Source organism: Macrobrachium rosenbergii, chromosome 28 (assembly GCF_040412425.1).
Source record: "Macrobrachium rosenbergii isolate ZJJX-2024 chromosome 28, ASM4041242v1, whole genome shotgun sequence".
NCBI lineage: Eukaryota > Metazoa > Arthropoda > Malacostraca > Decapoda > Palaemonidae > Macrobrachium > Macrobrachium rosenbergii.
The window spans coordinates 10,812,325-10,827,500 of NC_089768.1; the positions used below are offsets into that span (position 1 = coordinate 10,812,325).

Sequence of the window (15,176 nt, forward strand, 5' to 3'; positions counted from 1 at the left end):
ATTGGTGGAGAGCTTTACTAGACAGTCCCCTATTGCTGAAAAGGGAATTAAAAAAAATTGAAAACGAGAAATATTTAATGTTAAAAGGCATTTGGAACGATCATGAAAAATGAACGCTACAATAAAAAATCGTCAGTTCTCGTGCACGGACTGGAATTGAAACCCATTTCCTAGTCTTGCCACTATTATTTTATTATTATTATTATTGTTCAGTAGATGGAACCTACTCATGTGGAACAAGCCCACTGCGGCCATTGACTTGAAATGCCAGAATATGCTGGCATTCTTCTAAACTTTTTAGTTTCCTGTAAAAGAAAACTATTATGCCGGCTTTGTATGTCCGTCCGCACTTTTTCTGTCCGCCATCAGATCTTAAAAACTACTGAGGCAAGAGGGCTTCAAAACTGTATGTTGATCATCCACCCTCCAGTCATCAAATATGCCAAATTGCAGCCCTCTAGCGACAGTAGTTTTTAAAAATTTTATTTAAGGTTAAAGTTAGCCATATTAGAGCTTCTGGCAACAACATAGGATAGGCCACCACCGGGCCGTGGTTAAAGTTTCGTGTGCCGCGGCTCATACAGCATTATACGGAGACCACCGAAAGATAGATCTGTTCCGGTGGCTTTGATTATACGCTGTAGCGGCTGTATAGAAAACTCAATTGACTTCGGCGCATGTTTTTCTTGTTTTTACTTGTGGGCGGAGCTTATGGTATATGATAGTAAAAGAATGGCGATAGTTGTTTTGACGTTAAATTGTCACTGACAACCTGTCAGTCGCGTCAGTTCTTACGTTTTCAGTGGAGTGTGCTTCGTCTCGAAACTACAACGCTTTCTGAAAATAAAGGCCGCCAGGCTTTGCTGCAGCATTTCATTAATACGTATAAAGTCATGCCTGAGCTTTGGGACATACGAATGAAAATTACACGAGGAAAGACAAAGGAAATGCTGCGTATGAGAGGTTTTTGAAAATTTCAGGTTAGTGAAAAAAGGTGCCGTTATCGATTATGTTAAAAGGAAGTTGAATACTTTAAGAAGTAGGCCTAATTTCAGAAGGGAACGGAAGAAAATTTAATGATTTTAAAAGAAGTGGTTCTAGAACTGAGGATATCTATGGACCCTCTTCATGGTTTTTTTACGCAATGCTTTTTCTAAAGGACATAGAAAAGCCGACGGAGAGCCTAAGCACAATGGAGGCTAATCTAGAGGTAGGACTTATAATTGTAATTCATTACGTAGGCTATACTCGTACTGCGTGAAAATCTTTAGCTAAATATAGTAGTAGATTCACAGAATATGGTGGGATAAAAATCAGTAAATAGGTAAATAGACTCAAGAAAAGATTACTCAAAACAATTTATTAGGTCTAGGGTTTTTTCGTTATGGAATTTATACCATCAGGACAAAAATATTGAATTTTCGGTCATTCAGCGCTCTACAGCTATTGCCGAAGATTAAATTTGTGTCACCAACTTGACAGCATTGCCTGGGGTCGAACGTACAATCCACGAATGGCAGTTATGTGCAAAACCAACCATCCCATTGAGGGGCTAGGTCTAGAATTTGAATAGTAGACAATGATTACACTTGCTCTTTCCTTGTTGCTTATCCCTGCTTATACACACACACACACACACACACCCACCACACACATACAGGCTATATATATATATATATATATATATATATATATATATATATATATATATATATATATATATATATATATATATATATATATATATATGAATTAGTACTCTCTTGTAGATAGGCCTGTTGCTTTACCTAAATTGAAGTGAATTCACGAGTCTTATTTCAAAAACAGTCTCTCTCTCTCTCTCTCTCTCTCTCTCTCTCTCTCTCTCTCTCTCTCTCTCTCTCTCTAGTATTTTTAGGTCAATAATAATATTGTCATATATATATGTATATATACATATTATATATGTGTGTGTATGCGTGTGTATCGAATATACAATAGGAGCTGGGCATGGCAGTTGAGGAGTCTAATTTTTATTCTTTCAAGCTGGTCTCTTGCCCTGTAGGGAGGAAGTGCCGTCAGTGCCCCTCACGCGGTTGACTGTAGGCATTACTTAAGGTTCTTTGCAGCGTCCCTTCGGTCCCAAGCTGCAACACCCTTCATTATTTTTACTGTACTTTAGTTCACATTCCCTTTCTTCCAACTTATTTTCCACCTTCTCTTAACACTCGTTTCAACATTATTCTCAGCGCTGAGTGACCTCATAGGTTCCAGCTCTGGGCCTTTGTCCTAAATTTTATATTCCAATCCCAAACTTACTCATGTCCAGTTAGTGGTTGAAAGAGTCAGAAAATATTTATTTGAAAAATACAGTATTTTTAGAAACTTACTGGCCCAGAAGTTTCTAAATATACACAGTACGGTACTTTCTTCTGTTGAAACTGAGCAAAAAAAAAACTAATGAAAGGGGTATTTATAAAAAATTTATTTGACGTGAGACATACTCGTAGATTTAACCGTTAGACAGTGATGCACTATACGGCACTTTCTGCCATTCAGCGCTTAAGAGGGAGCTGGAGTAGTTGGACAGCAATATGAAAGAAAGGAAGTGGGAACGGAAGTAGTGTTAAATTGACGGGAAACTTAACTTTTATTTATTGAAAAAATTCTCGTTGTATCACCAGGGGAAAAGTCAGAAAGCGTATAATCAATTTTTACAGTGACTCCAGTGACATACTTCTATCCAGTCTGCAGATGGAAACGGAAAGGCAATCGATTTTATAGCACCTTATAAAATAGGCCTATATCTAATATCAAAGGCGAATTAGTACTTTATTTTGTATATGTAGGCCTAACGCTTTACCTTTAAAACGTATTCACGAGAGTCTGATTTTTTTAGAAGGAATCTCTCTCTCTCTCTCTCTCTCTCTCTCTCTCTCTCTCTCTCTCTCTCTCTCTCTCTGTGGAATATTAGTTACAGGTGCATTTTTAAATAACAAAAACTGTTGTCTGCTACTGCATCTATGCTCTGAAATATAAAACCCGGTAAATCGACCATAGTCTTCATCATTAACTGCATATTTGGTTATTTGAAGAATACTGATAAGGATATAAATTACTATACACGAGATCGGACACACTAATGACTTAGACTAGAGGAAGCCAGGAGACGACAATAACAGAACCAGACTCGTTAGAATTGACTGTAAAGTTTGTCTTTATCAATGACAGGTAGCGTGTTTTTGTGGAGTCTTCACTTTTAGTGCTCTTCAGTACCGACTGTATAAACTTCTCGGAAGCATCTATCCGACAGAAAGGACAAATTATTTTTGTAGGAGTGGCGTAAACCCATGTGCTTTAATTACTGCAGCCTTCTTAACATGAAACTGACTGTTATTTTGAGTATTGTTTATAACTGAGTAAAACAAATTGTTTAGATATTGTTTAACTATATATATATATATATATATATATATATATATATATATATATATATATATATATATATATATATATATTTATATGTATGAGTAATAAAAATCCACAGTTATATAGTAAATATATTACTATGTAAAATGAACCAAAGACTTTCGAACACCTGAACGGTGTTCCTCATCAGTGTTAACGTTAAAATGCAAAGTGAGGGTAGTTTTCTCCAGATAGCCGACGTCCCTGTAGATGGTTCCGACTATGGCACCTATGCAGCGCAGGCAGATGCAACATCGCAAGTACGAAGATCAAGGAGATTGGCGCAACTGCCTATTGAATTTGGTATTACATAACACCCGAACCAGCACTTCCGTGATGTGCTGTTATCTTCTCGCCCCGCCCCTAATTTTTAAAAACTATTTCATAAGAAAACTACCCTCACTTTGCATTTTAACGTTAACACTGATGAGGAACACCGTTCAGGTGTTCGAAAGTCTTTGGTTCTTTTTACATAGTAATGTATTTACTATATAATTGTGGATTTTTATTACTCAGATTGTTTTTCACGAAATTGTGAATCTATTAGCGTTTATATGTATATTTATATATTTATATGTATATTTATATATGTGTATATATATATATATATATATATATATATATATATATATATTGAGATATATCTACACTGAATCCAGTAAATTATGTTTGTGTGTATTTTGCTACAGAGTTAATTAACTTTTCTTGTATTCCTATCTTTAAATTGGTCAAATTTTCATCCTGCGTTCTTCAGTTATACGCGATTCTTTGTTATTTCTATTTTCTCTCTTCAGTTTATTGTGTTGAGAGTCCTTCTTTCTGTCTGTTATGAACTGATGATGAATGTGTCAAACTTGATTTACCTTGCTCTTTAAAAAGCAAAAGAGAGGGATTTAAGAGTTCATTAAGCATCCTACTCTATGGTATTGTGAAGTACAAAAGGCAGTTTCATTCTACACGTTGAAACCCTTCAGTTTTACTCCTGCAATCATATGTTATGGAATCATGAAGTGAGAATTAAGTGAAATCATCAGGAAAGTGCAACCCCATGACACTATTTGAACTTTGGAGTTTCTCTGAATTGTATTTTTCCTAAGACGGCCTTTTAAACAATTCACTCTACCAGACGTCAAGAGCGTTGGTTGGCCTCTCAGCAGAAACACAACTGACTGATCTGTGTATTAGACCATGTTAAAAACCCAGTTCCCTCATGATCATCATCATTATTATGCCACAAATGCTGTGATTAGGAGAGTGGTTCAGTGGTGAACCTAAAGGTGCCCTTCCACTGGGCCGGCTGAAACGACTACAGCCGCCCGGCTACAGCCGGCCGGCTGTAGAAACAGACTCCTACAGTGCTATTATTATGTACCCCTTTCCAATGACCCGTCTACAGCTGGTCTGTCGGCCAGGCTGCCCACCTCCCGACTCGAGCCGGCTGGGCAGCACTCCTCTCCGAGCAGTCCAGCCGGCAGGTCGGTACGATTTTTCTGCGTTTCTTAACTCAGTAGTGTTGTTTTTCCAGTTTCGATTTGTGATGGATGTAATTAAATTGAGCTATATTTACTCGGAAGAATTTTCTAAATATATATTCGTCCTTTAAAAGGTGTCTTTCAATCAATATCCTTTGACATCCTTGTTCTTTTCGAGATGTGAAAAGTTCATGTGGAGATGAACTTTCTAACTCTGCTTGCATCACTAAACAACATTCTTCTTCTTCTTCCTCTTCCGCCAAGAGGTATTGAAGAAGTACGTCCTCACTTGCATGTGCCATTATTGAAACTGACTCCTACACCGGCCACAGTCGTTGTAATGGAATCTGTATCGACGGCTATAGCCCATCCGGTTATAGCCGTCGACTTTAGCCGGGCGGCTGTAGTCGTTTCAACCGGCCCAGTGGAAGGGCACCTTAAGTGCAAAAGAACCATTGGTCAAAAAGGGCCATGTGAGCTATAATTGGATAGAAAGTAAGGCCTTCAGTATATCAAACTAAGCAAGAAAATTTCATAACCAAATCATGGAGTCATGATGTCACAAAGTGGTGTCACTGAGAGAGTGCGAAAGATGCAGCCCGGCCAGTTTGGTAATACTTAATGTGAGATAAACATTTAGACGAGTGCGTGGTACTTCATTGGAAAGACATTTGAATGCTTCGTGTAACAGACAAGGTATGAAAACTTTATAGCAGTATGATCGGGTGAATGAGACACACACACTATATATATATATATATATATATATATATATATATATATATATATATATATATATATATATATATATATATATAGTTCCTCGTTGAGGGGTGGGTATAGTTCTCAGCTGGCACGCTGCTGGTCCAACGTTCGATTCCCCGACCGGCCAATGAAGACTTAGAGGAATTTATTTCTGGTGGTAGAAATTCATTTCGCGTCATAATGTGGTTCGGATTCCACAATAAGCTGTAGGTCCCGTTGCTAGGTAACCAATTGGTTCTTAGCCACGTAAAATAAATCTAATCCTCCGGGCCAGCCGTAGGAGAGCTGTTAATCAGCTCAGTGGTCTGGTTAAACTAAAGTATACTTAACTTTTTTTTTTTATCCTGATGCGAGTCAGAAATTTATATATATATATATATATATATATATATATATATATATATATATATATATATACATACATACATATATGTATATATATTCCTGATATTAGAAATGGAGAGAATAAAAATTCATTGGATATGGCTTTATTTTATTCAAAAAAATCAAAGTTCATGGGTGGTTAAATTCATCCAAAGTAATTTTGTAATTTATTCCAGCCGAGGCAGACCACAGTTCATTCACACTGAGCCCAAGAGTGCTCAGATCAAGTGAGATTTTGACTTTTCCTAAATGATTCGCTCCGATGAATGGCATTCATCGCATGTTCATTTTCTCGTGAGTAAATCGCAAGCTAAATGAAGTTTCGTTATAAGATGAGGTAGAGGTTGATAGAGGGATCGACAGGGTGTCACGATGAAAACAGATGAACCACCGTATGTCCAGCCTCGGTAGACCTATGGTTCATCTTGTTTCCACATTCTGGCAGGATGGCAGCTATAGCGTTACGTTTGTTTACACGCATATCTATTGTACAACAAGCAGGATCAGTGTTTAGCAACACGCACGCAGTATTAAATAATGACACATATACAGTATATATATATATATATATATATATATATATATATATATATATATATATATATATATACAGTATATATATATATATATATATATATATATATATATATATATATATATATATATGTATGTATGTATATTATACATGTATAACGTTCATTGACGCAGCTTCTGTCAACTAACTCACTTAATCTACCAACAAAAAAAAGTATAATGAAGACAAAACGTAAATGTCATTAACATTTTGAAATGCGATGAAGATAGATCCATAGATAACGAATAAATCCAAGATAAATGATTCCTGGAATTTGAAGAAAATACAGGACATTCCAGTACGGAAAACTGATCTACAAAGTGGTGGCCATTTACTCCCTGAGCAGTTCTAGTATTCTGAACAGTTCCAAAGAGATTTTTTTAGTTCTCAGAGTCTTGTTCTTGGATGATGAAGCCGAAATGAGTCACCGCAAGCCGAACTTGATGATTTTGTACTGGTGATAAGATCGGAAATGTAAAGGAAAGTGTTTCTTGAACGAAAAAAAAAAAGTCGCACAGCTTATTACTTGGCAAAGCACTTTGATTATTATAAAAAGTAGGTTTCCTTGTCGGTGACTAAACTGCGTTCATATTTGGCTATCAGAAGATTAATCAGGAGATGAACCTTATTCATGTAGGACAAGCCCACCACAGGGACCCACTGACTTGAAATTCAAGCTTCCAAAGAATAAGAAAAGAAGGTTTCTGTTTCTATGTCATTGAGAATAATTGTCGCATGAATGGGGGAGACCCATCGTACCAATTGCGCGAAGGCGAAGCTGCACAGGGATCTCGGAAATCTAAAATGAATTAGGTTCTTACCCTTTAAGGCCACCTTAGTAAACCGATGTGTGCTCCTTTTGATAAGTTCGATAATTTAAGGGGAAAATTATTAATTATTTGTAAATTAAACGGCTATTGGTAATATTTACATTTTTAGTTGATTCTCAATTTTTGTTTATAGCACACTGAATGATGGTAATCGTATGTTTGTTCCATCAAGATTTTGATAACGAAAACATATTCTTCGCTTGATGCCATTCGCAAGGACGTTAAAACATTGTGATTGAGGTATTATTTGAAAAGTGATCATTCCAGGTTATCTTAATGGACTAGGTAGTAAAACATTGAGTCATTTCACCAGTAAATAATAATATTATATACTAGTTGGGTCCTGCTCCACTATGCAAAATCAGATGGAAGGTTTATGTGTGTAAAAATTTATATAAAATATTTAATTCTTTAATGTCAAGCGCAGATGGGTCTGGAATGCGGTTAGAAAAATCTTATATCTCATTTTACTTATAAAAGTAAAATCACTTGCAAATCGATTAGGAATTTTACCTTTGGAGGTATAATAGTGCCTAGCTTTGGGAACTGGGATCGAGGTAAGAAAGATCAAAATTTCCATGTAAAAGTTGCTGCTGAAGGGACAAAGGAATGTTTTAATTTTTTTTTTTTTTTTTTTGTAGTACTGGAGTGTTAATGTGGCTCCTGACTGAAAGAATTAAAAAATGGCTTAGCTTTCTAAATAAAATTCGCTTCTCATTTGTCCACGTTGACTTATGGAGACATGTTATATTTCTTTACAAGAGGTCTCTGCAAAATTCCATGGCAGTGATCCAACTTATTTTTACCTGCTTACAACCCGCTGTAAAATCTCCCAGTTCGTTTTCAGTGTCACATCTAACATTGCTAAAATAAAACAAAATCGTATTTGATATGTTCTATAAACTTTCATTTCTTAGTAATTATCTGTAAACATATATAACGTATAATTGTAAGAGCTGTCAAAAAAAAAAAATTCACAAGCAGAAACCAGAATTTGCATATTCATATTTCCTCATAAACAACAAAATAATTATTACGTTCCACTCTCTCAATATTTCCTCGGAAAACAGACTAGTGAAACATTGCAGAGTTGATTGATTTTAATTTGGCTACTAATTTCTTTGGTGGAAGACTGTTAAATTCGCGGTTGCGCTCATTTGTAACAACCCACGCTGAACCGGAAAGAAATACCCTCTTTTTGCTGTTGAGAACAAGTTCTGATATGCCATGTATTAAGTTCTGATATATTATGTATCAGCTCAGGAAGAAACAGCCACCGCTTGATAATAGATACATTTCTCGCCAGAGTGTCTTGTTTGTCACACGCGCGCGCACATTTGTCTATCAATTCTCCGAATTTAGCCCATAGTCACTGATGGACAACAGTATGGAAATGAACTGTGTCTGCCTGTGAGATCGTATCTCCTCGATATTAGTCTGTATTCATTTTCTGAATATTCACCTACAAAACCTCTCTTAAAAGATGGACAAGCCATACCTGAATGTAAAGTAACATCAAACTAGCGTTTTTGTATTTTACTTAAATTTTATTAGTCACAATTTCCACTTGATTTTATTTTCTGCTTATTATATTTTTAGGTGTATTTGTCTCTTTTTTTTTTTTACATTCTCATAACGATAGAGTTATTTTCTCTCTTCCTGCAAGCCTCGCTCGAAGATTCCATACACATAAGCCGGCACAATGTCTCCTCCAGCTCTCACTAAAACCTGAAAATAGGAGACAGAAAATGTGTTATATTTACTGTTAAGTAAAGAGGCGGCTAATTCCTCGGTCAAAAATGAAGACAAGTAAATCTATAAGAGATTTGTCTGCTGGGTTGAATTAGCGTTCTTATTCGTCATATTTGTACACTCCTAAACCTACATGATTCCTAAGCATTTTCAGGTAAGCACAAGAAGTTTTACATCCAATCTAATAATAGAAAAGTTTTTATATAAGCATCTTTAGTATCCGTCTTACGTCATCTTTGAAATAATTTTGTGATGTCTATGTTTATCTTTGGCACATCCTATCAAAGTTATTTAAGAGATTTTACTCGTTTTTATTTTGAAAATATTCACTAATCGATTTAGTTGTCTTATGCCATAAATTTTACCGGGGAGCTACTATAGCATCTGTTAGAAAGTCCCCTGTAAAAATCATCGCAAAATCTGAACCCACCGTGAGAAGTAAACGCGATAAGAATAAGAAGTCTTATGAAAGTAATCTTCCTCTGCTTTGAGCCAGCTGGTTTTGTTAGTCATTAAGGCCAACAAGGCTTTACGTCCTGCAGCTTGATGCACCCGGGGATTTCGGCGCATTCTATGGGATCTCAGGAGTAAGACAGGGCGAGAGAGAAGGCTCAGAGATTCAGCATACAATCCAGGCATTATCCTTTGCTTTCCAAGGTGCCACTGTTCGCATAGTTGTTTACTTAAACTCACCTTTATCGTCGAATGCTTGCCAGTTCTAAACTACATCGACATAAATGTGACACCTCACAACATTTCAGATTCAAATGACCAAGATATTTAATCGAAGACGGGTTAAAAGAATGAAGTTTTGGTTTTTAAAAGGTAGTGGGACGTACCATATCCTTTCTTGAGCGAGGATCCAAACTGGCAGGATCTTCGTATGACTGAGCCAGAAGTAGTCCGTCGTCCTCGTCTTCCGTCGCTGGCGCGTACTGAGGTCCCCCCCACTGTCTGGGACTGGGTTCCGGCCTGTGGGTAACCCAAGCAGCCTCAGTTAGTTCGAGTATTTTGCAGGTGAAACACTGCTGCTGTATATTATGACATTGCTGGAATATTTCTGTTAAGGGTAACTAATGACTGGAACACCTTTTAATATTTCATGTATTTCTTCTTATTGGCAATGCCAACAATGGCTGGTACAGGCAATGTCTACGGAGGCATTTACGTTAAGAATAAGAATCTATAATATAAAGATGGAGTGTAAGTGTCTATGTCCGTTAACCTCGTCGTAAATTATAAGCCCTAATCACAAAAATAAATGTAGCTGGAATTGTCAAGAGGTGAGGATCATAATTATGAATCTTTTAACCAGATCTGGGCTCCTTTTGTTGTCAGTCAGGAAAAATTAATAATAACACTGATAATAATAACACGAGAAAGGTGAAAGGGTAATTTTCGTAAGCTTTTTAAATTGGAGTATGGTCAACCTTCTTAAATTATGTCAAAATAGAAGGTTTTCCCAAAAGAGTTAATGCACTGTATACATAAAAATGAAACGAGCAAATAATCCAAGGAATATGTATACTGTATATAAACATGTGTATATATATATATATATATATATATATATATATATATATAGTATATATATTTAAATACTATATATATTATATATGTACATGTATATATATTATATATGTACATGTATATATATATATATATATATATATATATATATATGTGTGTGTGTGTGTGTGTGTGTGTGTCATGAACGAAAATAAGAATTATAAACTGTAACACTACTTGGAATACCCGGGAAAGTGTATAATAGGATTTTGATTGAGCAAATAAGAGAAATGACAGAACTATTGGCAGGGGAAGACCGGTGTGTGTTTCAACAAGGAAGAGGGTGCGTTGATGAAGCGTTTGTTATGAAACAGATATGTAAGAAGTATAAAAGTGAAGGGGAAATGCCATAAGTGGTATACACAGACCTTGTAAAGAGCTTATGACAGAACTAGTAACAAGGCAGTGTGGGGGGAGTTGATGTCGTGTGGTAGAGAAGAAAAGTTGGATGTTGCATGTGAATGAAAGAGAGAAAGTTGAAGCTGTTGAGATGAATTGTTTCATAGTATAATGAGGAGTGAGAGGAACTGAAACAGTGAAAATGTGGAAATACTTAGATGTGATATCAAGGTATCAGGGTACCAGAGGAGTTGTAAGGATGAAAAGAATGTTTTTAGATGGTTTAGTCACTTAAAAAAATTTAATCTTGCATGCAAGGTAGAGAGGGGAATGACGGATCAAAAAATGTCGTCGTGCTAACGTGCTAACCTTAGCGAAGATCGTGTTTCAGAGATCGTACGCTTAGCAATGATTCCTCGGCAAACTGGTGCGAAGACAAACTTCCTGGAAAAAAGAAAGTAAAATTTCAGGTATCGTTTACATCGTTGCATGCCTAACCATTCTCACAAGCTTCGTGTTTATCACAATCATTATCGCTATATCTATATTTTTCCCTGTCATTATTGATAACCTTTGCTGTATATTAAAGGGTATTCTTTCCGGCCGACGTCATCGTTATTCCAGTTGGATGCTTTTGCTGTGGCTTCTGTAAGTCTAGGCCTATGGAGCTACTTCGCGCTATTTGCTTTGCGTAATGTCGTCAGTGCTCCTATACTTAGTAGGCGTTTTTACCGTTTCACTGGCCAGTTAATTGTTTAACTACGTACTTGTTCTTTTATCCTATAGTTTAGTATGGTTATATTATATAATTTCTTGGTTCTCCTTTTCTCTTCATCGCTTACAGGCATTCTGTTCTATGGATGATAGCTTGCGAGATAATGGACTTGTGAAGAGATGATAAGTATATACACAAACACACAACGCGCATATATACTGTGTATATATATATATATATATATATATATATATATATATATATATATATATATATATATATATATATATATATATATATATATATATATATATATATATATATATATACAGTATTATACATTCCTAGTCTTATTTTTTATAATTGTTCTTATTTCATAGTTTCAAGCTTCCTTTAAAACCATAACGCAGACGAATAATCCTGTAACCACGAACATCATTTATCACAGAACAACCAATCAGAGAGTTTTAGAAGACTCTCTCCGCTCATCCCTCGGCCAAACAGAACGGACGCCCTCCTTCTCCTTTTAGTCCTTGTTCGTCGCTCACCTTTACCACTTCCCTTCGGAAACCTCCCTCCTTCAGCGTTTGTTCACTTTTCTCTCACTAGGAGATAAGGGATTATGCCTATGCCCGCCAGCATACAATAGACCTCCCGGGGAAAAGAGGAATTTTTTGTTGACTGACTGCGTTATTACTTTTAATCATGGGAGGCAATATGGGGAGGAGGAGGGCCCCATTCCCCGCCACTCCCCCCCCCCCCGGGACCCTCCTCTATCATCCCCCCAACACATACACACCCTGCCTTAAAACGCTAAACTTCCTTCAAGGTCGTTTCATCCTGACCCATATATGGCAAGTCTAGTTTTGACTTTAATTGCTGCAAAAATATGGCTTGGAATATGATATAATAATAAAAGCGGTGAAAGTTTAAGTTGCTTATGATAGTTTCCTTATATTATTTAAGAAATTACCCTTACCAGTGTATTTCCTACGATTGTTTTGCCCTATAAAATTATGATAGAGATACTGAGATTAACGTTTTTATAAGTATTTTCACCTACCTCTATTTTTAGAAAGCAATACTCGTGTACATAACTCCACGAAGCACTTTGTAATAGCAGTTTTTTTTTTTTTTTTAACTTTCAAAGTAAGCAAGCCAAATGCTATCCATAGCGATTGATTCGATTCAGAATTTATTTATATTTAGCTACTATAACGTTACAATGTCATCGCTTCTAAAAATATATGGCTCAGGTGAATATTTTATTTTTTTTTAAGAACCACTATGAACACTTTCCACGAACAGAAACAGTTGTCAACAGTTACTTGATAATTCGTTGAAATGACATCAAATTAAACTATTGACACAAGCTGTTCCTGATGTTACATGGTTTGACGATCATACCACACGGCCGAAGGAATATGGACTGGAAAGCATTTTTGATGGGAATGTTTCATTATATTGGAATGGAATGGAATACAGAGTTTAGGCCAAAGGCAAAGCACTGGGACCTATGAGGTCATTCAACGCTGGAAATGAAATTGAGAGTAGGTAGGTTTGAAAGGTGTAACAGGAGAAAAACCTCGCAGTTGCACTATGAAATAATTGTTAGGAGAGGGTGGATAGGCCCAGCAAGATGGAAGAAAGATAATATGAATGGAGGTACAGTAAAAGGAATGAAAGGGGTTGCAGCTAGGGACCGAAGGAACGTTGCAAAGAACCTTTAGTAATGCCTGTTTCTTTATATTACCTGCAGTCGACTGCTTGGGCGTGGGCTGCGAGACATGACATGGCTACCAGGAGCAGTAGCGCAGCTGGGCACAGATGGAATCGGCAGGTGCTGGACGCCATTTTGCTCTGGAAGTGAAAAACAAAAAAACTACATTAAAAAAAAAGACGTATAGCAGAAATTAACACCGTTAGACTCGTGAATGTTAGTTCATAAGTTATTTCAAACTTCCACTTTTTAATCATTACGGCATCCACCTGGCATTTCGTGAGACCCAACACTCCATTATCGATGCGAAGAGAGAAATCAGCATCTGTTTAGTCCTGTTAATTCCGTTTACATCTGTTTACATAACGAGAGCTTTCATGAGAGTGAGCCGTCAAGATCAAAGGCCAAGGAATAATAATTGTCGCTCCTCAAGGTGATGCTCATGAATAAGGCATCAATCAGGACTTCTCCAGACGGATTACTATACATATCTTTGGTGATATTTACTGTCTGAGCATTAATTTTCTTTCAGGCCCCACAACGCATATATTTAAACATAGAAAATTAATGTATGCAGCACCATTAAGCATAAAAAAATTATCGTTGCAAAATTAGTCTTATTCGTAATGGAAATAAATGATGAAAAAATCAAATAAAAAATAATAGGTACGGGAGTGCTTTAACAGGGAGCAAGACGTGAGTAATGTAGTCTTCGTCGTGGTAAAAGTTACAGTTAGGTAGTTTTCATTCCTTTGTAAAGATTTCGTTTTCGCTTACCGCCACAGACATACAAAATTTATCTTAAAGCATACAGTTACCATTCACGTCTATTCTCAAACAAAAGTAAAAGCCATTTTCTTTCAAAAGACTTTTCTACTCGACTCGGTGGCGAGATGAAACCTTGAAGTTTGAAATTATTCAGTATCACTAGAATGGCAACTCCTCTAAGAAAACTCTACTTCTCCCAGTCACTGATGTCATGTTTCTTCCCTTGTGCTTATAGAGGCGGAATTGACTGGTTGATTATGGTTGCTAAAACTGACGTCACATCATAGGGGCGGGGTGCATTTTCCCTAGCTGTAACCAAGTACCGGGACGCGTTCTCCCCGAGATGTAGCCGAGTACCGGGACCCTTCCCTGAAAAAAGCGGGACGCCATATCTTAAAGACTAACCATGGAATTTTCTTGAAAATAATCTCATTGTGTTTCCCACACCCAAATTTTGAGGTTAGGTAGGAACTTAACTTATTCCAATCCAACCTAACCTAACCTGAGCTGGGAGCATGACACAAAAACTGGGACTGGTGCATACTAGCATACATCTCAGGAATTTGCCGCCGGGTTCCAGGAAGGCCATGGTTCCAGCGCGCAAGCGGACGCCAATTAGCTCGTAATTCATAATCTTAATCAATCGCTCAAGTGCAGAGTGAAACAGCAATTGATTTTGTAGATCTACACCTTTATCCTTGATGTAAGTGGATATTAACCCAAACTGAATTTTCATTGTTGGTAACCAACTTTTCATCTTGGCAACAATTTTCTGGGTCTCAGGGATATAATTCCTGGAGGAGAATGATGTTTTTCACTTAAAATTTTTTTCTGATTTTTC

General features: G+C 36.6%; 2 protein-coding genes across 3 annotated transcripts in view; one reads left to right on the plus strand and one right to left on the minus strand.

The window, feature by feature from the left end:
* Positions 1-777: 777 nt before the first annotated feature.
* LOC136854030 (mitochondrial potassium channel ATP-binding subunit) overlaps positions 778-15,176 on the plus strand; it is a 90,141-nt gene continuing 75,742 nt past the window's right edge. Inside the window, exon 1 of one of the 2 annotated variants that reach the window (XM_067130029.1) lies at positions 778-1,210. The gene's annotated coding sequence lies outside the window, so the exon portion shown is untranslated. The remainder of the gene's footprint in view (positions 1,211-15,176) is intronic. The other variant, XM_067130030.1, reaches the window with a different exon arrangement.
* Positions 8,256-15,176, minus strand: part of LOC136854023 (uncharacterized) — a 40,799-nt gene continuing 33,878 nt past the window's right edge. Inside the window, exons 2-5 of the mRNA XM_067130015.1 lie at positions 13,601-13,707; positions 11,502-11,576; positions 10,064-10,196; positions 8,256-9,200 (exon numbers count right to left, since the gene is read on the minus strand). Coding sequence (XP_066986116.1) covers positions 9,117-9,200; positions 10,064-10,196; positions 11,502-11,576; positions 13,601-13,701 — 393 coding nt within the window. The 5' untranslated portion in view covers positions 13,702-13,707 and the 3' untranslated portion in view covers positions 8,256-9,116. The remainder of the gene's footprint in view (positions 9,201-10,063; positions 10,197-11,501; positions 11,577-13,600; positions 13,708-15,176) is intronic.